General features: G+C 38.5%; 1 protein-coding gene across 2 annotated transcripts; it reads right to left on the bottom strand.

Annotated features, from left to right (window-relative positions):
• Positions 1 to 9,914: 9,914 nt before the first annotated feature.
• On the bottom strand, positions 9,915 to 19,186 carry LOC127653629 (uncharacterized). 2 transcript variants are annotated; one of them, XM_052140365.1, is made up of 2 exons: positions 18,733 to 19,186; positions 9,915 to 15,238 (listed from the first exon to the last, which is right to left on the bottom strand). In XM_052140365.1, the coding sequence occupies exon 2, from the start codon at positions 14,700 to 14,702 to the stop codon at positions 12,906 to 12,908; it is 1,797 nt and encodes a 598-aa protein (XP_051996325.1). In that variant the 5' UTR covers positions 14,703 to 15,238; positions 18,733 to 19,186; the 3' UTR covers positions 9,915 to 12,905. The 2 variants fall into 2 exon arrangements, with proteins under 2 accessions (XP_051996325.1, XP_051996328.1); XM_052140368.1 differs by having other exon boundaries at positions 18,915 to 19,186.
• Positions 19,187 to 22,870: the final 3,684 nt, after the last annotated feature.

The raw sequence follows: 22,870 nt of genomic DNA, 5'->3' as shown, positions 1-22,870 counted from the left end.
TACATTTTCATTTACTTAATGGTTTCCGTTTTTTCTATTATAATTTGAAAACTAAATTTGTTGGAAGAAAATGTGAATGGTGCCCATCCCAATTGCCCAAAAGGTTGACATGCTTTGGTGTTGTGGGTGGTTGGTAAGGCATTGCTATGTGGTTGCTAAGGTGTTCTGAGTCATTTTTAGCACATTGTGTGGTTTCCAAGATGTTCTGGGTGGTTAGGTTGGTTTGGGTGGTTGTTGTTGGTTACTGGCCCAAGACAAACAAGCCTAACCCAGATGTCTACTATATAGAGAACATATTGTTTAGACATCTTGGTTCTGGAAATATTTTTCCAGTTTATTTCTTCCATAAAAGAGTTCCAAACCATGAACCAAACCAACCAGCTCTGATGTGAATCACAACATTACATGCTCACCATCTTTAATGAGGGCATGAACTACAATCTCATGAAGCATTGTGAATGATGTGTTTGAATTAAAAACGATGGATCATTTTCAGAGATATACAAACATACAAGTAGTTGGATAGTGTAGGGAGGCCAATTCGATTATATTATTCACAGTGTGTCATAGGTGTGGGCGGTTGCTGCTGAGCTTGTGTGATGCGCTTTGTCCGCTGTGACTCTTGATTGTTTCCCTTCGGGATCATGGGTAGTGTACTTCTTCACCAGAAACTCAGCAATGAAACATGAATATATATTTAAAATGAAGATGAAATAGCACTGACCTGTGGCTTCAAAAGAAGCATTTTCCATCGATTAACAACCTCGGAGCTTACGGTAGGCCTGTCTTTAATGGTTATAAGTTATCTTTAAAAATCAATTCCTATATGTAAAAAATTTATGGGATTTTGGACTCCCTAGTATCCTTATGTTTAGGTGTAGATGTAGGGATGGGCTTACAATGAGGTTAGGGTTGGGGTAGGTGTAGTTGTGGGCTTTAGGGATAAGGGCCAATCAGGTAGCGGGTAATCAGAATCTTGTGGGCAGTCAGACTTCGGCACAACACCAGCTGTTGTCGGCCTGACGGGTGATGAAAAACACCAAGGGGGCAAGTGGAAAGCGAAAAAAAAAAATAGGTGTAACCCCAACAGGAAGGTGACAACTACCTAGGGGGGACCCCCCTCCCAAAAGGCGAAAATGAATGAGGGGGACAAGCCCCCTACCCCCTGAAAAGGGGTCCGACATTTTACTAGGGTCAGTAAGATCCAAGTTACGCCACTGTCTGTAGCACAAGAAGTGTGGGAATTGTTAAATACCAACGTTTAATTCTTAGGGTTAGGAGCATGTTCAGATGCCTCACCCTGGATATGAGCTATAGTAGTAGTGATGCTGCATTATTTATCACCACTATTAAGTTAATTTGGTCTCACTTGCTAATTAATTCTGTATGTCATAGAATAAAGTGAAATTAATTTCAAAATTCCAACCCCTGCTCTAAAGAAGAGGCTCATATTTGTAGAATGCTTCTACAAATAAGCATCATGTCTTGCACATTTGACTGCGTGTCGAGGCTGGATGTAGGCATGGGCAGAAACTTGAGTCTTGCCCAGTCAATCAATCAATTGGGAAACATGGTTTTAAATAAAATATTAAAATGTTTCCAATTTGTGCATTGGTTAAACACAATATAGCTGTGTTGCAAACATTGAGAGTGGGCCGCCCAACCAATCACAAAACAGCACCAGAAATGTGCAGTGTTTTTAGATTCCTCTGGTAGGAGGAAATCTAAATTTGTCCAAAATTTGGTACATTGATACTACAGGCCAACAGGAACCCACAATCCAAGAATGGCCCACATTCACCCTTAGGGGGCGCTACAGGCCATGCCCAAAAGTCCCATTTTCTAGTCAAAAAATTTCAAATTTGGTACAATGATACTAAAGGCCAACAGGAACCCACAAACCAAGAATGGCCCACATTCACCCTTAGGGGGCGCTACAGACCATGCCCAAATGTCCCATTTTCAATGTGATGGCATTTCCTACCCATTTGTCCAATTCTTCTGAGACTAACATTCTTCAAGATGAAATCACTCTGAAGTACTATGCAAAGAATGGCCCACATTTGACTTTAGGGGTGCTACACCCCTCAAATATTTGTAAATATTTGATTATATCTTTTCATGTGACAACACTGAAGAAAGGACACTTTGCTACAATGTAAAGTAGTGAGTGTACAGCTTGTATAACAATGTAAATTTGCTGTCCCCTCAAAATAACTCAACACACAGCCATTAATGTCTAAACCGCTGGCAACAAAAGTGAGTACACCCCTAAGTGAAAATGTCCAAAATGCATTTGAACAGCGATGAAACACTTTCTTATGATGTGTTACATTCATACCAGCAGACAGAGAATTAAGTTTTAAGTAAGTTTTAAGCAGAAGAAATGGAAATAAACCTTGTGTAAATTGTCAGCTTTACTTTATGCTAAAATGCTATTTTTAAGGCAAAAATCGTATTCTTGAAAATATTTTTTTTATTGTTTTCCTGTAAAATAAAATCTGAAAATCCTTAAAACAAGATAAATTTGATTGATCTTGTTTTAGAAACAACACTGCATAAGAAATTTGTTTTTTCAGAGAATGTATTTTTAACATGTATATTTTGTCCTACTGTACTGACAGAGTTTTTAGTCAAAACAAGTGAAAAAATCTACCAGTGCTGAAAAAGTAATCCAAAGTATTTAGAATACATTATTGACCTTAAGTAATCAAAAGTAAACCCCCCAATTCTGACAGTATATATATATATACTAAAAGCTGCGAGTCAGACTCAGGCATCTGTTATGGCTCAGTTAGACATTTATAGGGGGACACCTTGTGGCCTGAAAGGGAATGGAAAATGTAATTATCTGAAGGGATGAGGGGATTTTTGCAGGGGACCTCCCAGTAGAATTTCGCTTAGGGCTGCCATGCTCAGAAATGGCCCTGTCCACACGTCTTGATTTATGATTGCAGATTAATGCAATTTTTTGTGAAGTGGTTTCATTATAGCAGTTGGCACACATTTTGTTGCCTCTCACATTTAAACAATCATATGCAATGTAACAAGATCTGCCAACAAACATTATAGGCTCCAGCCTCACATTGAAGGCAGCAGTTCCTTCCACACACATTTTACCAGGAATTTACAGTATGTCGGTGATGTTCACACATACGCAGATGCATGGGTCTTTGCCTTGCTCTCTTTCTCCATAGTCCCCTCTTTCTCTCATGCACTTACATAGACACAGAATGTGGCAATACGCTGAGCGCTTTCATTGCATAACTCTGGTCTGACTCATTGCTCTAGTGGCCTAATTCATCCGGCACATTTAATGGATGAGCTGAAATCCAGTCCTCACTTACACTTCTGCCCCACTTTCTTTTACTTCTTTTAAACTGTAACTGTAGAACTCCTATCTCACACCTTCTTTGGAATTTCAGCCTCCCTCCTTTCACTATTTTAGGGCAGAGACATTCTGTTACCCATTCTTTTGTGGGAGTGATGTATTTAAGTATGGGTGTAATCTTTGCAGTACTCATGTAAAGGAACGATCTGTTCTTGTTTATTTACTGCATGACATAATGTGGAGTTGTTATTCAGGTTGGATTATGTAGTGTATTGATAATAACTCAAATGACATAAAAGGCCACTTATGAATTTGTACTTTGTCAGCGTTGGGTGTGTGCATTTAGAACCAATTACTACACTTCATTCCAATATGTAGAAATTGCAGATATGAATGGGTTTTGCACAGGACACTTAAACCAATAATTTTCTAATAATCAGGGACATATCCTTCTAATTAAAAAAACATAAATGGATCCTGTAAATCTCACACTGGATCCATGAAAAGACACCCATTTGTTTCTCCCATACACTGTAAAAGTGATATTGTGCAGTTGTTACCTTGAGGAGCTATTCAACCTGATCTGATCTTTTGGAATTCCTTGATGTTGGGTTGATTCAGCCATATTAAGTTACCACACAAAGCACACAACCACTTTTTTTGTTACAGTGTAGAACTTTTAAATAGATTATATATGTTTTCCTCTTTTTTGAGTCTTAAAGGGATAGTTCACCCAAAAATGAAAATTCTCCCCTCATTTATTCACCCTTATGCCATTCCAGATGTGTGACTTTCTTCAGCAGAACACAACGATCTTTAGAAAAATATCTCAGCTCTGTAGGTCCATACAACAGATCATAATTTAAGTCCTTTTTTTACTCTAACTCTCCACTTTCACATCTGAAAGTGAAAGTTAAAGTGGAGATTGAGAGTAAAAAAAAGGACTAAAGGACTGTTTCTCACCTTCACCTTTTATACTGCTTCTGAAGATATGGATTTAACCACTGGAGTCATATGGATTATTTTTATGTTTCCTTTATGTGAGTTTTGGAGCTACAAAGGTCTGGTCAACATTCTCTTGCACTGTATGGACCTACAGAGCTGAGATATTTTTCTAAAATATTTGTTTGTGTTTTGCTGAAGAAATAAAGTCTTGTCATCTGGGATGGCATGAGGTTTAGTAAATAATGAGGGAATTTTCATTTTTGGGTAAATTATCCCTTTAAGTTTTGGGGCCACTATTACATTTCCTGAGCTGTCAAAGAGCAAACTCTGAGCAATCCAACTTTACTCTGAGCTTTTACATGTTATGGGAATTCCAGCATCCCTCCCTCTTTGGAGTGGCAAATGTATTTTTATGCAGGCCCATATCTGTCGGTCACATGATAAAAATGTTCCATTAGTGCAAACAGTCGCTCTTAAAATTAAACAGTTGTATTCACAGGGAAGGAGTTTATTCGTGCAGTTTGAAAGCATGTTTTACAGACTTAAACCCCTTAGATCACTACTGGATGCAATCTGGGGGTGGGTGATGTGTCTCTGTTGGTGAAATGTTTCTCAATAGGCATCCCTCCCTCTCCCTTTATTATTTATGTTGAGTAATTTGGGGTTGATTAAAAGAACTGATTTCAAAAGATAGGATAATGATTGGAAATGTCAATTAAGACTCGAGCTGAAGTTGGAAAGCAGTTTGTGACTGCGCTGTGTCACAGGTGCAGTGGAGGAGGTAGATTGATTTTTGAGAGATGAGAGAGAGTAAGAACAATCAAACAAAGTGAGAAAAAAATACATATAAAGTGATAGTGTCGGAGGAAATCTTTTTTTTTTTTTTTAAACTTTTTTAAAGAAGATGTGAGTGGTACTTTCCTGCGTAACCAGTCCTGCTCAACCCGCTCCGATCGAGATTTGAACCGGGGTCTCCGGCATGGGAGGCAGGGTAGGTTTACACACTACACAGCTATCTACCAGTTAAGGTGTTTAAGCATTTTTTTTGTGTGTTTCTATGTGGTTCCACGTACACTGTAAGCAAAACGTAGCGCCACGTATGAAACCAAAGAATACTTTGGCCTTTACTTGCGCAAGTCAAACAAACTCGCCTACAATGCTCTGGCTTCATCCAAACATGCATATACTGTATCTTACTATGTAGTATACCAAAAATAGTATGTCAATAGAGTAGGGTTTCCGAATCCTCAGTATTCCCAAAAGAGTTGGCGTACAATACATGGATGACCTACTACATCTGACGAGATTTTGAAGTATGCATCCAATGGACAGTGTATTATCCCTTAAAAATTGTTTATTTCATTTTCAAGACAAAAACGAGAAAACTAATTATCAGAAGGTGCATGGAGCCTTGTGCTTAAATTGTGCTTGTATAACCCGAGTAGATCATTTTTCTGGTTGTTGTTACTATGTCATATATTCAGCATTCAAGACAAAGTCACATTATTCACCTGCATACCTAAAGAACATACTTTTTTTACTGACTGAGAAGAGTGTTCTTCATCGAATACAGTATGTGATTTCGGATGCAGTTTCCGTGATTTTCTGGCTCGTCTCACTCCCATCAATTTTTTGTTATTTTAATGTCTCAAATTTCTTAGAAAAGTAAAAGCACACCTCTCTTTAGCAAGCCATATGATTTAAAGTACTATCCGTGTCTGTAGCACATATGGTGTGGATTAGTTATGGGCCAAAGCTCATATTTTAAATACTTCAAATATAAGCAAGATATAGAGAATAAGGAGAATAAAGGTAATGGGTTAATGCTGAATGACCTAAAAGCAAATGAGACCGGACAAAATGAAGGAAGATTGTGGCATCTCTATACCACGCTCATTCAGAAGGTCACATGCTTCAGTATTGAGGGAGTAGGGTGTTGGATGGGCACTGGGCAGGGCTGGCTGACCTACATTCTGCACTGCCCTTTCAGTGATATGCCTGTTTGAATCACACTGATTTTTTAAATCTATAACCAACATTACATTTAAAGGAATTATTTACATGAACTTACTATACTAACGTGTAGTCTACACAAACACCCTCACCAATTCAAATACATTATAATACTGTTTTACGTTATGCAAACCCACATACAGGTATGTACAGTATACACAAAAACACCCTCGCTAATATGTTAAAATACTCTTCCAAATGACATATATACAATACAGATAAACACTCAGACACTTCTTCCCTTGTTTGCACTCTATTTTTTTGACCTACATCTTAGGCAGCTCAGTTATGTAACCAGAGTTATGTTGCGCTCTGGAATCCCAGCGCTCCTGCAGATGTTCAGAGACAAAACATCTTCTCTTCCCACTCCATTCCTCTCTCTCCCCATTTTTCCTCTTTGTTTTCCCTCTTCTCATTTTTCTATTCCAACTTCCTGCCTCCCTTATTCTGTTCTGGGTTCATTTCTTTCATGCCTCTCTTTTATTTCATATATCTGTTTATTTTGTTTTCCTTTACTATGCTTGTATAAAGCACTTGTGTTTGAAATGTGCTATATAAATTTACCTCGCCTTTCCTCGATTTTTCAAAGCCTACTGTAAGCAAATCATCTGCAATGGAGCATTAAAGTTGAAGTAATTTTTTTCCATGTTAAAATACTTACTCCCATCCCAGTTTATTGTGCAGAGACCGCTATAAATAAGCTGTTCGGAGGTTAATTTCACTGAAAAGTTTAATCACTTTGGCACTTTCAAAACACTGTGGCTCATTTAAGCATACCAAACAGCCTGGTAAAGCAACATTGGCACAACCAATGGTATGATTTGGGGGAGGACTAGCTTGTTCTCTAGCCAATGGCAATGAGAGTGTGCAGGAAACCTAAAAACAGTTACTGTTACACTTATTACTTGTTACTTAAATTAATTACCATAGTTATTAATTAGAACAAAGTGTATTTACATGCAGATGCATTCAAAACAGTTACACAGTATGTACATGCAGTTCATTAATATTACTTAGAAAAATAAAGTGAGACAATTTTCTTTATTATTTGCTTTACGGCGAATCTTATATGCACATTTTATGTACACTATAAAAGTGTTAATCTACAAATGTGCTTCACGTGGAAACATTTAAATTAATGAACAGGTTTTTTCAACTCAAAAATATTATTTAACATGGCTGAATCAACCTGAATACATTAGGTTACACTATCAAAATGTATTTAAAGACTAATCAAATAGAAATCAGATTGATCAACAAATGGACACCTAAAGGGATAGTTCAGCCAAAAATTCTCTCATTTTTTCACCCCCATTTGTTTGAAGAATAAGAATAAATCAGCTCTGTAAGTCCATATAATGCAAGCGAATGGTGTCCAGAACTTTGAATCTCCAAACATCACTAAAATCCATGTCTTCTAAATCAATATGATAGGTGTGGATAAAAAACAGGTCAATATTTAAGTCCGTTTCCACTATAAATCTCCACTTTCACTTCCACATTCTTCTTCTTTTGTTTTTGGTGGGTTGCATTCTTCGTTCATATCGCCTCCTACTGGTCGTGACTTGTCAAAGGTGGAGATTTATTGTAAAAAATGGACTCAAATATTGATTCATTGAGTTTCTCACCCACACCTACCATTTCAGAAGATATGGATTTAACCACTGAAGTTGTATGGATTACTTTTCATGCTGACTTTTTTGGGGGGGATTGAAAGTTCTGGCCACCATTCACTTGCATTATATGGACCTACAGAGGTGAGACATTCTTCTAAAAGTCTTCAATTGTTGGTGAACCATATTTTTGGATGAACCATCCCTTTAAGTTAGCAATAGCAGACTACCATGTGTTACAGTGACATTGATGAGATTTCAGTAAGGTGTATGAATGTAAATAATGATGGCAAAAATATGTCACAGCAGAAATCTGTGTCATGCCCTGCTGCAAATGGTTATGGAATTATCTGATGATTTTCAGTTATATCAGATAATCTGAAGCAGTTCTATTTGTGTGTTATGTAATGTATTAACTTGTTCCATGTTCAAGCACTCAGATCTGTGTAGAATTCCATTATTAATGAGATCACAATGCAGCTTTCTGCTTACTCTTTCTTTAAGCTCTCTGCAGGCTGAATGACGTGTCTGCACCTCCACCATCTCTGTCTCTTTCTCTCTCCCTCTCTCTCTAAATTCCCCTTTTCTCATCCCTCTCCTCCCTTCACACTGACCTACTTTTCCACTGACCTGCTTTCAAAAGGTTCCACATACTCTGAACAAATTATAAAAAAACATTTGGAAAAAAGGGAAGAAATTAGCAAAAAAAGGCCAGTGAAGAGAACAAAGCACTGCAACTACTAAAAGTCACCTTGCTTTTGTTCTTGTGTTTCGCTCTTGCTACCGTAGCAACCGGTAGCTCAGAATTGTTCAGTAATTCTATTTAATGTGATATCATCAACAACACAGGCTCGTCTTAAAACAAAGTTTAAGTTTCAAATTACATATAAGTCATTTTCATGACAAAATTTACATGAGATGATCCCTATTTTGAAACATGGATCTTGTTATTATGTAAATGAGTGAATTGAGGTATAGGCTAGAATAGGTAACATGCTTTTATATGAAGGTTGTAAAGCAAGATTATAAGTATGCATATTACTTAATGCCACTGATATAACAAACTGGTGCTCTGGACAGCTAAAGACTGGATTATGAACTTAGCTTCAAGCAATATATATTTGTTTTTATGTCAGTTGATATCAGAACAGTTACATAACTTGTTTTCTGCTCTCCTCTATTTTTCTTCTTCTTAGAATTAGAGCCTTCTTTGAGTACTTTTTCACGATCAGAGAACACTGTGACCAGTTATAAGAACAACATCGTGTTCGTATCCAATTATCTCATGTACTTCCAAATTTTGTATAATTAGCATTTTACTTTTTTATGATATCTGGTCATTTAATCCATTAATGCATTTGGAGGAGAGATAAAAAGAGAATGCATGTGAGTGTGTACTTGTGTTTGGTTGCTGCTCGCTAGTGTGTGTGTCTTTGGGCTGTGACACAAGTGCAGTGACTTAGCCGGTGTTACATCATACTGGATGACTCTTGAGCCCTGCAGAAGTACAAAGTGTCCCTATGCATTTGCACAGCTCTCATTTCAATTAATTTGTTGTGCCAGGAGGGGAAAGGATAAATAAGTGGAAGGAGAGATCAGTCTTTCTGTTGGTCAGATTTTGAATCTTGTCTAAGCTGATAAAGTGCATGCTAAGAGTTCAGGCTAGGATTGTTTAAGGTAAAAGTTTAAAGTCAACACAAAACCCTGTTTGAAACAGGATATTCAAAATGTAGGTTAGGAATTGATTTTATCCATTGGAAATTAATTGGATTGTGAAAAGCGGGCATTAGATACCAGGATAGAGCCTTGTGGTTGGTTGGTTGATTGGTTAATAAAATAAAAGACATCAGCAGGCTTCATGACATCAGCAGAAAAGGAAAGTAATTTCAAATATGGAGCATGTTGATAGAAGAGTAATAAAAAGACTAACGGTTTCTTTTATCTTTAATAACACCAATAAATCATGCAAAGTTGACATTTCATGTTGACTTAAGTTTTACAATTGATGGGTGCATTTACGTGGTCATGACATATTTTCCTTGATCTTTTGACATACAGAGCTCATTTTACAATAAAAACATACTGTAAGTTTCAGAACTCAAAACTTCCTCCCCAAAGCTGCAAAAACATTTCCTGCTCGTGAAAGGGGACTTTCACAGGACACAATCTTGTGCCCGTATGGACTATTTTTAATAATTGTTCTATATAAACATGCACAATATTTGCACTGCTTTTAAAAAATGCTGTCAAGTTATAACTCTTTAAAGGAGACCCCCCATTGTGTTTCATTCTGCGTCTTGCTGTTTTGAGTATAACAGTGTCTTGGATGTGTTCTTGCTCCCATCTGCACTATTTTAAATAAGTCTATATAAACATGCACTAGATGTATGTCCTTACCATTTTGATGCGTTTCTGGCAATATGCATCACATTTTAATAGCAGAACAACTTCTAAAACGTCTCGCATCTCAATTTCGCTGAGAACTGCGTCCCGTCGTGTGTAAACAGACACGGGAGATGATAGATGTCGTGGCTGTCTCTGTTTTGGTCTGTTAAAGCATCCCAACATTAGGAAAGCGCGACTGTAGTTTAAAAGTTCCCGATCACATCAGGATTGTGAGTGCGGCCCATTTCACATTGGATTGTTTATGTGTGTCACACACTTCACTGAAGATTATATGTTCGGCTAATTTCAGCATGTATTTGTGTTTTTTGCTCATATCAGCTTGGATTTAATCAGTCATAGTACGATTCAAGCTTTGCAAAGGAACTGTTAGATGGGAAAGTGAAAAAAAACTATTGGACCCAACTGCAAAACCATAAGTAACCAGTTTTATCTTTCATGATTGTTTGATATTTATAGTTTATGGTGCTTTATGAGTAAAAACTTTGATACATTTAGATGCAATGTGTTGCATGTGCGTTCAGTGTAAACCCTGAAATATAATTTTTGTTGTTTTGTAACTGCCTGGTTCATTTTCTTCCAATTGAGTTACAAACATACAGTAAACTGGATATGGCTGTATTCGAGGGGCAGCAGGATGTTAGCCAGTGATAATAATGGGTATTAACAAAGCCCAAAACCAAGGGTTTCAGTCAGAGGGCCAGAGACAGGGTGCAAAAGACAACAACTTTACTAACATTTTAAGTGGACCTCATGAAGAAAAAGAAATATGTCATGACCCCTTTGTATGTGTGGGCACAGCTATGTACAAACAAAAGGTTTATGTAAAAATACTCCTGTATACATGACAACATAAGACTGCTTAAATTTAACATACAACATGTTTTATTTTTCTTGTCGCTCTTTTAGTGTCATTCTGAGGACCTTGACAGGTACGCCCTCCATTTTTTTTTTTACAAACATTTCTTTTTTTTCTGAAAACTTCGGTAAATACCACACAATACACCTGGTTACAGAGGCGAAATAGAATAACAGGACATGAAAATACATACATATTGTATCACATTGAGGTGAACGGACACATGAAAATATGAACCCCCCAAAAAGAATAATAGCATTAGAATACAATATAAAACACAATATTAATAATTATTATTACAGAATGCCAAAATAAACTTGATACAAACTTAAAATACTCAAAAGAGAATTTGTCTGTACATTTTTTACATAATGGCCAGTGCCAGGCACCTGTTTGGGAACAATAAACACAGATTGTATAAAATCTGAAGAAAAAATTCAGTGCAGAAGCAGCTTTCAGCTGTGGTAAATTCTACAAAGACAACTAGTGGGATTGATGCTAAATTTGTGGCTATGATTTACTACTGAGTGTGTAACAGTTGTGTACTGCAGCATTTAATCTGTGATAACTTTTACGCAACAGTTGATGGGTATGACAATGTAATGGGCTACACACACCAATGTATCATTCTCCTTTATGAAGAAAAACATTTCAGTTCTGCGTAACCTCAACAATTTCTTCTCATGAGGTAGCATGTGAGGCATCTCTGAAACCTGACTACAGATTATGGCAATGGTATATCTTACACTTTGTACACAGTCTCAGAAGAGGCTGCCTTGACATTTCTGAAAGGGTTTTGACTCTAATTTGGCTAAATGTCAGGTAGATTGCAATGTTTGTTTGTTTGTTTTTTAAATTGGTCACAGTGACCTTTTGGAGAGGGTCAATCCATCAAGCTCCTTTACAATGATACAATACAGTAAGGTGATAGTGATGGACAAGAGTTGAAAGGTCATTGTCACTAGTTTGCATTGACCTATAAAAGACTGAAACACTATGAAAATAACATTCAGGTATCTTTCAATCAATGTGATACAGTGAGATAAGAATGATGACTTAAAAATCTAAATGGAAGCATCAGACATCATGAAAATGAAGGACTTAACAGGAATCCAAAGTAGAGTCTCTTAAAGACTGACATGTTTTTCCTGATAAAATATATTGAAATATGATATGTTTAGTCATGTCACAGTATTATATAATCCAAGTGCTTGAATAATGCTAAAGTCCAAAGGCAGAGGAGAAGAGTGATACATCTGAGGTTTTCCTTCTGAAATCAGTGGGGGAAAAGTCCTTGTGTCTTGAACTCCATGAACCTGTGGAGAGAACTACATACTGGTTTCAGAAACTACCTGTTCATAAAGCTAAGCTACGAAACATGGCAGAGATATGTAAATATTTAAAGGTGGAGACAAGGAGTTAAAGGTTGCTATACAGATTCATTTTGTAGGTTGTTTTCAAAACAAAAAGATCATTAGAAAGAGCTCAATTTCCACTTTGTAACTTTGAGTTACTATTAAGTGCTTTTGAAAGAGTGAAAGAACAGAGCTGCATCAAAAGGTCACAATTGTTCTCGATAAGAAAACAGATCAAGAGCAAAACACTTTCTGGCTGGTGTTAAGCATAAGTAATAGACTTTCATGCAATTAACTGTACCTTTTTTTTTCCCTCTATAGGGTGGTAAAAATGAAATTTATCAAGTCCTATCTTTACTGTGTTTAAAGGATCTTGCATGCCAGTCTCAGTCACGTTTCTGGTTTCTGTCTTGCCCACCTGAGCTCCTCTTCCCATTTTTCTTCCTTAGCTCATCTTTCTCTCTGGAGGGAGATTGTTGTGTGCAAAGTTCATCTGCTGTTTCACTCTCCTCTTCCCTGCTTCCAGAGCCGCTGCCTTGCTGCTGGCTAATGTGCGCTAGTGCCAGGTATGGGTGCTGAGGCAGAGCGGAATCAGGTGACGTAGCAGTTGTTGATGCAGAATTGGGGACATCTTGGGAGCCACCGTTGGATAGTGCTCTATATTTGAGCCTTAGCTTGTGTGGCAGCGCAGTGCCTTTCATTTCGCCTTGGTTATCTCCATATTGGCAACCATCATTGGTGACCATGGTGGGTGAAGGTACTAATTGGTGGATGGCGTGATAGCCACCAATATCAGAGGAAGAGGATGAGGGCGATTCATCATCAGTGGAGGCTTCCTTATCTGAGCTGCGAGGGTCTCCGTCACTAGAGGAGGTATCCTTGCCTGAAGAGCAGTGCTCTTGGTAGAAGCCATCTGTTCTCGGGCAGCCTTCATATGCGAGCACTGGGGGTTCCTCGTTGAGAGTGCCAAGGTAGGCATTTGAGCGCTGGTATTGCTGGGCTTTTCCAGATTCATTGACAAGATCTGGGGCAAAACAATTTGGGGTGCTGTCTTGCACCTGGCTTCTACATTGTCCTTGAACACTCCGGTCTTGTTGCTGAATGACAAACCGCCGGCTTTCACTGGTATCTGCTTTGCCATATGTGTACTCATAATTTGGTGAATCCAAAGATCTCCTGCCCAGCTGTTGTGCTACCTCTGAAAGAGTCTCTAAACCATCATGTCTTATAGGCAGACTACACCCTGTTTGAGTAAAGTGCGTGATTTGCCCATTTTGTTGCGGTTGAGATACCACCTGCTGCTCAATGTCTTCAACCCTTTGGCTCTCAACAGGGTAGGAACTGCTTCCAGAACGGAAGAGGATAACACTTCTTTGGGGTGTGGCAGATGGAGGGGCTGGGGTGTTGGACCCTTCTTGCTGCTCCATTTCTTGCAGTTGGTGAGACTCCAATTGTGCAAGACTTTGATGGTCATTGAACATGCCGTTAAGAACGCTTGCCTCAAGCCTGTTGATATCCATTCCAGAGCTCTCATGCTTGATGTCATAGTTTATAGGTTCAGGACTGTCCCGTGAAGATCCATCAGACATGTCGGACAGTGATCCAAGGGGGGAGTATTTAGGTAATGTTGAGTAGCGTTCACTCCTAGTAGGCTGCTCAGCCTCTGAGGAATCAGAGCTCATCATGACCTGAGAAGCACTGGAGTATCCACTGCTTGAGTAGTATGGATTTCCGGAGGTTGCTCCGGTACCATTAGCACCATTCGTTGCCGCCTCAGTGCCATTATTGATCTGCTGGGTTTTCTCCATGTAAGAGGCAGAGGTAATAAGTCCGAATCTCAATTTCAATTGCAGGAGTTCTGTCTTCAGTCGCACATTCTCCTCGTTCAGTGCCATTACCCTGTTCTCCAGCACCATATCATTGATCCTGCGCTTCTCTCTTGACCTCTTGGCAGCCTCATTGTTCTTGCGTCGTTTTTCCCAATAGGACTCATCTTTCTTCTCATCAGAGATGAACTCGCGCTTCCGCCGACAGGATGAGTTGGGTTTTGGTTTTATTAGTCGGCCTTGACGTGGAGGGCTGGCTATTTGAGGTGATGGTAAACTCTCACTGTAGTTTGAGAAGGTTTCTAAAGATTCCAAGCTGGCACTATTGTTTTGGGTAGGAAGATTTAGGCTTTCCATTATGGTGCTATTGAGGCCAGTTTGTATAACTGGCACTCAGTGGACATTGAAATTTAAAAAATACAACTGAGTATTAATTTGTGATTAATACTCAAAAAAACACACTTAATTGTCCGTTTTCAAGGAGGACGAGATCTGATGGATATTATTTTCCTCCTACTCTAACCGGTCTTCAAAATGTTCAAGTGTCCAGACTGGCCAAAAAGATAAGAAAAAGATGGAACTCAACAAAAACATCAGTCATTGGATAGGTGTGTTTTCGAGGGTTTTCTTCCCAGAGAAGGGAAAGTTCCTTTTTTTGTTTAGCTTTCTTTCAATTCTGTGTGGTTGAAGACAACACAAGTCTGTTGACTTGGCGAAGCTCCTCCAAAAACCTTTGAAGCCAAGTTAGGTCTTGTTATTGATGGCTGACGGTGACAGTGTAAGCTGGGGTTACTGTCAGAGAACGACCTAGTTTATTCAGGCACCCTGCTAAAGATGTTGATCATTCATCAAACCTGTATCAGCTCACCGTTTTGTCCAGTCTTTGAGCAGATCTGTAGAGACAATGAAACATGATTTGTTTACTAAAAATGCGTCTACAGCAAATTAGTTTAAAAAAAAAAAGCAGGTCATACAGGAATAAATAAATGCTAAAGTAGGTCAAAGTTATTATGATTCATATATTCTTACCAAAGTATTGCCAAGTAGTTCTCCAACTACAATTTCACACAAATTCATAGACAAAGGTCAAATGATGCAATAGCCCAAAACTTATTTCTTATTGCAAGTATTTCAGAAACAGCTCAGTGCTCTAATTTCCAATCTTGACAGCAATTGAAATTCTACTTCTCTCCCTGTCCTAGAAGATCTAGAGAAATGTAGGTCAGTGGAGTAATGAAGCACGGCGAGTAGGAGATCATGGCGTGCTGCAGTAGGACACATATTGTGTAAGATACTGCACTGTCACATAATCAGAGGCACTCCTGACTGCCAGAACTGCAGGAGAGAGATCAGAAACCTGCAGGGATAGGGAAAACAATGGAGGGAGACACCACAGAAGGGAACCAAATCTGTGGAATAACCCTCCTTTTGGATACATTAATTTGTGATCAAACATCATTGAATTAGTGTAACTAAGAAAATTTGGTTTACTAAGAATCAGGAGTATATAATGTGATTCACTGTTTACTAACGTTCAGCATTACTAATGCACTTATTAGCAAATGCCTTTGGGTAATTCTTTAAACAGTATGGGGGCCAAACTTATTAAATGACTTCCCATTGAGCTATTTATTTATTTCCCATTTTGCCAATATTTGGGGTAGATTTTTCAATAATGTGATTTACATTTCTGTTTTTTAATCATTATTTATCATGTAAAACAATTAAGCCTTTTTCCTTGTTTTTGTGAGCTCATCCTATTTTGCATCTTAGCGTGAGAATCTGAGTTAATATTACATAACCACACCGACAGCTATCGCACCATCTCCAAAACACAACCTAAACATTCTCTACATAGTTTAACACTTAAAAAGAGGAAGAGGAACAAGAAAGAATAATATGAACCTTCAATTGTTATCAATACCAAACATAGAACTTAAAATATGCATGTTTAGTTTAAGCCTGATTGAATGTACCCTTATCCTAAACCGCACAGGTGCATATAACTTTGTATTAATATGGTGTATGTAACTTGTTTCATTGTGGTCCAGCTCACAGTTTTGTTGGGATTTTTAACACAATGAAAACATGGAAGCACAAATGCATTTGGCTCATACGTGACTATTTTTCTGTAGGATCGCAAATGAGAACATGGGGAGTGTGTTCCACTGACCTAGAAACCGGCTGCTCCGTAAACACTGTGCGCACACTGGGTCCACGACTACGTTGTAAAATAGGTCAGTGGGCGGCAACTGAGATTGTGAGCGTACGTGCGCGCGCGCGTGAGAGAGAGAGACAGAGAGCGCCTGAGCAATCGGGGAGGAATTATAGTGCCTACCAAAAATAGGTGCGCTCGGGTGAGGGAGGAGCTAAGGATTCTAATTGGGTACTAGAGAGGAATTTACCAGCACTGCGGAGGTATGAAAAAAAGAGAGAATACGTCAGCAGCAGAATATTAGATTAAAGCGGGCTATGAATCATGCCAGTGATGGGCAGATATGCACCCAAAGAAAAAGCAATTTCCTGAATGCAATGAGGAAGGGAGAAAGGTTACGTAATTATGGATTTTGCTTTTACATCACAAGGCTTGCAAATGTGCGATACGGTCCTGCTTTTGTAATGGCACTGATGCGTCAATGCAACCGAGCATGCAGTATTGCGCAGTTCACACCGGAGTTTGTGGCTCAATGTCAGATGGTTATCATAATTGAGGTATCACTTTGGGACATGCCGAGCAAAGTTCAGACACCTAAGTTACTATCCATATGGTGTCTGCAAACCCTATATTTAAATGGCATATATGTAACTGGTACAGGTCTATCATCATGATCAAATAAGGAAGGCAACTCTTTTCTCCCTCTTTTCTCCTTTCACCACATGCAAATTGGAATGGTTGGTTTCTTCAGCTTGTTTACTTTTCCTCTTCCAAGAACCAGAGACCACCGTTCAGGAAAAAGAGGTTGAGATCAAAGCAAACATAGTTATGCACCGTTCCACAAGGATAGTATTTACAACTGGAAAGTGTTTGCCCAGTCACATGCAGGCAGAACTGTTATGCCTCCAGAATATAAAGGCCAAGTACGCTAGTATGACTGCGAGGTATATTGTGTGGTATGTTGGCTAGATTCTTAATTGCAGGAGTTAATGCCAAAAGCACAATAGCTGTCTGAGAAAATCTATTAAATACCACGTACTGTACAAGGACCTCGGTAGGTATCGTTTTTCTGTTTAATCAATCAGTGCCAAAAGTTGCTTTATGGAACTATCGATTATCTGCAAAAATCTATACCGATTTTTAGCCCAAGTTTTTTTTACTTCCTCTTTTTTATTTCTCATCAGTAAACCTCGTCTGGTGAAATATTTACTAAACTCTTTATCTGTTGAATATATTGGTTTTAAAAAGAAAATATATAGAGCATTGTAACAGCCAAGTCTCTAATTTCAAAATAAGAGTCCCCGGAGCATTTTACGCTTGTTTATAGTTTAAAAAAAAAAAAAAAAACTCCCATTTTATAGCCTACACCAAAACGTAATTTTTCTGGTTACTATTGGGATTTTGGTTGTACTGTAAACTGTTTTGGGATTCTATTCATTATACAAATTTTTAGCCTCAATGTATTTGCCCATCATGGAATGTTTTTTTTTATTTATTATAATTTAATGGTTAAGTGATTATTAAATAGCAAGCGTGTTTGAGGAATAACTCGATTAAAAAAAAGTTTATGGAAGAACTAAACACAAAGCCCTGCATAATCTCAGTTATTAAATAAAGGTATTTCTCCTGGCGCCACGCTGGGTGGCCACTGAACAATTGTGCAACCCGACAAACCCCACGCGTTGAGTGACATTGCAATGCATTATCCAGTTTGGGAGCCGCCACGCCATATTTTATGATCAAATGCGTCGGAAGAAATGCTGACTTGCAATTAAGTATTGCCGTGCATGCTTTGAATGGTGCCGCCGCAATACACAGACATTAACTGACCCCGTACTCATGCGTTTGGATTTCGTAATGATCATCACCACCTCCCCCACGCCACGACCGTCTCGACTTGACATTGGATGTGAATATGTAGACAATGCAGAAGATAAACTGTTGCTACCTTACAGTTTTCAGTCATCTAATACTACACGATAACATGCAACGAGATGTAAAATGTAAGACACGACCACTGAAATACCAAATAATTTATCAGCTAAACATTTAGAGTCATGCCGACCTCAGTCGGTTTCCATGTGAACAATAACATGCCCTGACCACGTTGCAGGGTAGCAAACCCTAGCATACAAGTACTTTGAATAAAACACAATTAATGAATCAAACATGATGCAACACACACAAATGATGAAATATTACAAAGAGGGACGGGCACGAATTTGAACTCACCGAAGAGAAATAGCACATTCCTTTCGTTACACAGAATAATCCGCTTTTATTTTTCAATAGACCGATCTTCAGCGCCTCTGTATGCCGTTTCTTGTCCCAGGTCTGCTCTTTTTGTCTGCCTTCCTGCCCTTACAACTCTAGTTTGTGCTGCAAATATCCCGCGTGGGTCGTGATCCACTCACCGGCTTTGTGTCGATTAATGTGACTCTGCATGTGCTGCTATTCGCCGTCTCTCTCTCTCGCCCTCCCTCTTCGTCCTTATGTTATGTCGGAGGCTTTGCTCCAGTTTTCCTATTACTCACACACATACACAATCTCCTCTCGTCGTCCTCGAATGTGTGTTAGTAGGTCAGCGGTTGCATAACAGAAAGCTTTGGATGCCTAGTCACGTTTCCGTTCATCATGCCTATACGTAAGCCACCACTCTAATCGAAGTGACCGGAGGTGGCCAAAAACATACGACGTACACCATATATACTGAGCACATATTCGGCACCAATCAGAGTGCAGTTGCTCTGACACGCCTCTATGTGTCAACACTAGTTTCTCTGGAAGGAGGTTACGAGACTGAAACTGTTGCGTAAATTTTCAGAATTACATAAAATACACTTTTACAAATGATGTGTCAATCAAAGTCAAACTTCATACAAATTCAAACAATGCGATTATATATACAGTGCATTCAGAAAGTATTCAGACCCCTTCATTTTTTCCACATTTTATGTTGCAGCCTTATGCTAAAATGCTTTAAATGATGTTTTTTTCAACATTAATCTACACTCCATACCGCATAATGACAAAGGAAAACCAGATATTTGATAACTTTGGAAATTTATTCAAATGAAAAAACGGAAATAAATATCACACTGACATAAGTATTCAGACCCTTAACTCGGTACTTAGTTGAAGCACCTTTGGCAGCGATTACAGCCTTTTGGGGTATTATGCGACAGCTTTGCACACCTGGATTTGGGGATTTTCTGCCATTTCTTCTCTGCAGATCCTGTCAAGTTCTGTCAGATTGGGTGGGACTGTCAGTGGACAGACATTTTCAGGTCTCTCCAGAGACTTCGTTTGTGCTCTGGCTGGGCCACTCAAAGACATCTACAGAGTTGTCCTTAAGCCACTTTTGCGTTATCTTGGCTGTGCTTAGGGTCATTGTCCTGTTGGAAGGTGAACCTTCGGCCTGGTCTGAGGTCCTGAGTGCTCTGGACCAGGTTTTCATTAAGGATATCTCTGTATTTTGCTGGATTCAGCTTTCCTTGAACCCTGACCAGTCCCCCAGTCCCTGCCACTAAAAAACATCCCCACAGCATGATGCTACCACCACAATGCTTCACCATTGGAATGGTATTGCACAGGTGATGAGCAGTGCCTGGTTTCCTCCAGACATGACAGTTTTGTCTTCATTTCATTAGACAAGAGAATCTTGTTTCTCACAGTCTGAGAGTCCTTTAGGTGCTTTTTCAGTGTCTTGCAGTGAAAATAGGCTTCCGTCTGGCCACTTTGCCATAAAGCCCAGATCGGTGGAGTGTTGCGGTGATGGTTGTCCTTCTGCAAGTTTTTCCCATCTCCACATATGATCTCTGGAGCTCAACCAGAGTGACCATCAGGTTCTTGGTCACCTCTCTTAAGGCCCTTCTCCCCTGATTGCTCAGTTTGGGTGGGGCTCTAGGAAGAGTCCTGGTTGTTACAAACTTCTTCCATTTAAGAATTATGGAAGCCACTGTGCTCTTGGGAACCTTCAATGCAGCCAACCCCAGATCTGTGCCTTGACACAATCCGGTCTCTGAGCTCTGAACTCTGGTTTTGCTCTGATATACATTTTTTAGCTGTGAGACCTTAAATAGAGAGGTGTATGCCTTCCAAATCATGCCCAATGGAATTTTCCACAGGTGGACAATGGAAGTGTATATACATCTCAAAGATGATCCAGAGAAATGGGATGCGCCTGAGCTAAATTTAGACCAGATGAAACATACAAGGATAGACATGAAACTGTTCTTTTAATTGTTTCAAATATGTAATAATATCAAAAATGATTCATGAACTGGCCAAAGAATTTAAAGGGGCTGCATTAAATTAGAAAACATACATTTAACATAAGATGTTAAATTTCGATTTTAAATTCACTATTGTTTATATGATATACAGTATTTAATGCAGTTACATCAGAAATAACTGTAGAATGATATGAAAAAAATGATTTAAAGCATTTTAGCACAAGGCTGCAACATAACAAAATGTGGAAAAATATTAAGGGGTCTGAATACTTTCTTAATGCACTATTATATTACAGTCAGACAGTTATCTATCTATCTATCTGTCTGTCTGTCTGTCTGTCTGTCTGTCTGTCTGTGCTGGCTGGCTGGCTGGCTGGCTGTCTGTCATAATATTTTATAATACTCTATATGTATTATAGGATATTATCTACGTTTTATTGTACACATCCTACAATTACATACATTATATATATACTATTCTGTAATACATATTCTGTCTGTCTCCGTTTATACATATTCTATAAAACAAATACTACAGTTTAATATAATATACATATAATAATGCATATATTAATATTCTATGACACACATTCTATATGCATTATAGAATTGTATCTATAATACATATTCTATAATACACATGTTGCAAATCGTGTAATAACATACATATAATGCATGTAATAATATAATAGAACATTATCTGTCTGTCTGACTCCTGCTCCCTTAAACTGTTGTTCTTTTCTATTTACATAGTGATATTCATTTGCCCAAAAAATGTAGTTCATTGTTGGCAGGATGGCTTAAGAATGTCTGTCATGTATACCCTGCCCATTTCAAAACATGATACTAGCCAAGGATGCAGTCTTAGAACAGGAAGACAAGTTCAGTTTACATTCTCAACATTTTATATGTTTATGCATTCACATGTTTAGGCATATATATATATATATATATATATATATATATATATATATATATATATATGCTCTATATATATATATATATGCCTACATATTTTTTTTCCATACAAATGTGTACTCAGTCTGACTCAGTGATTCTTTGGAACATGCGCAACATGTGGTACAATTCCTCTCAACTCAGTGTATTTTTGACAGTTGCACCCATAATCTCAAGCCAGCTGCATTAATTTTTGTAGCACCTGACCTTATGGCCCATCTGAAACCACACCGGAATAATGCAACATGCTACGATCAAGAGGTGGATCTATGCCAGTTTTAGGTCTCCGCGGCAGCCCATTCACTCCCCCTTCATCTGTTGCAGTGCTGACAGACACTACACAGATTGGGAGTGTTGGTCTTGAACTTGCCTCTCCCTCCCCCTCTGCATTCTCCCCCATTTACTCACAGCTGCGTCTTCTACAGTTCCCTTGGCAACCGTTATGCTGCCTGCCTAGCAACTGGTTTTCCCTTCTCCCCCCTCCCTCCTTGCAGATAGTGAGGGGTTGATGAGGGGTACTGGGAGAGACAAAGAACCCGATGTGTGTATCTAATGTGGATAGTGGAACAGGAAGGAGTGTAGGCATCCTCTATATGGAGCTGTATACAACCACACTCACCGGTCCACTAGTAGATTTGAGTTCTAAGGGGAGCGGATGTTTGCCATTATGAGTAAGGGCATTATTTTGAAATCCTGCAACCATTTCATTCATAAAATGCAGAAATCTTAGTTAGTATTACAGCTCAGTTTTAACAATGAAATATGATTTTAAGTCTCTTTAGCTATATTATAACTTGTTGTTTTGGCAGGTTTGCTTGTAATTGGAGAACAGGAGAAAATACACTTATTTTATTACATCATATTTATCTGATATATCAACCAACCTAAAAATGTATAAACAAAGCTTAGTAGTGCCCCCACATGGTAACATTTATAACACTTTAATTTGATTAATTGAAAGACATCTTTTTTTTTGCCATTTTTACAAAATGTAATTGACTCTTTCAAAATTGACAGGGCACTCATCACATTTAACATTGGAGCTTACATCTCAATACTTATAGGGTAAAGATACATACAAATAAACATACTTGTGTTTTTCTGCCCAAAAGATTTGATCTTAAAATACAGGAGGGCCCATCTTTAAAGGAGCACTGTTTTGTCCATGAGCCTGTAAA

Source organism: Xyrauchen texanus, chromosome 13 (genome assembly GCF_025860055.1).
Source record: "Xyrauchen texanus isolate HMW12.3.18 chromosome 13, RBS_HiC_50CHRs, whole genome shotgun sequence".
Lineage (NCBI taxonomy): Eukaryota > Metazoa > Chordata > Actinopteri > Cypriniformes > Catostomidae > Xyrauchen > Xyrauchen texanus.
Note: the sequence above shows the minus strand (reverse complement) of the source record. Positions and strands in the feature narration are given on the sequence as shown.

Bases quoted from the DNA above. Each gene is read 5' to 3' on its own strand.
- LOC127653629 (XM_052140365.1), bottom strand. From the start codon at position 14,702: ATGGAAAGCCTAAATCTTCCTACCCAAAACAATAGTGCCAGCTTGGAA.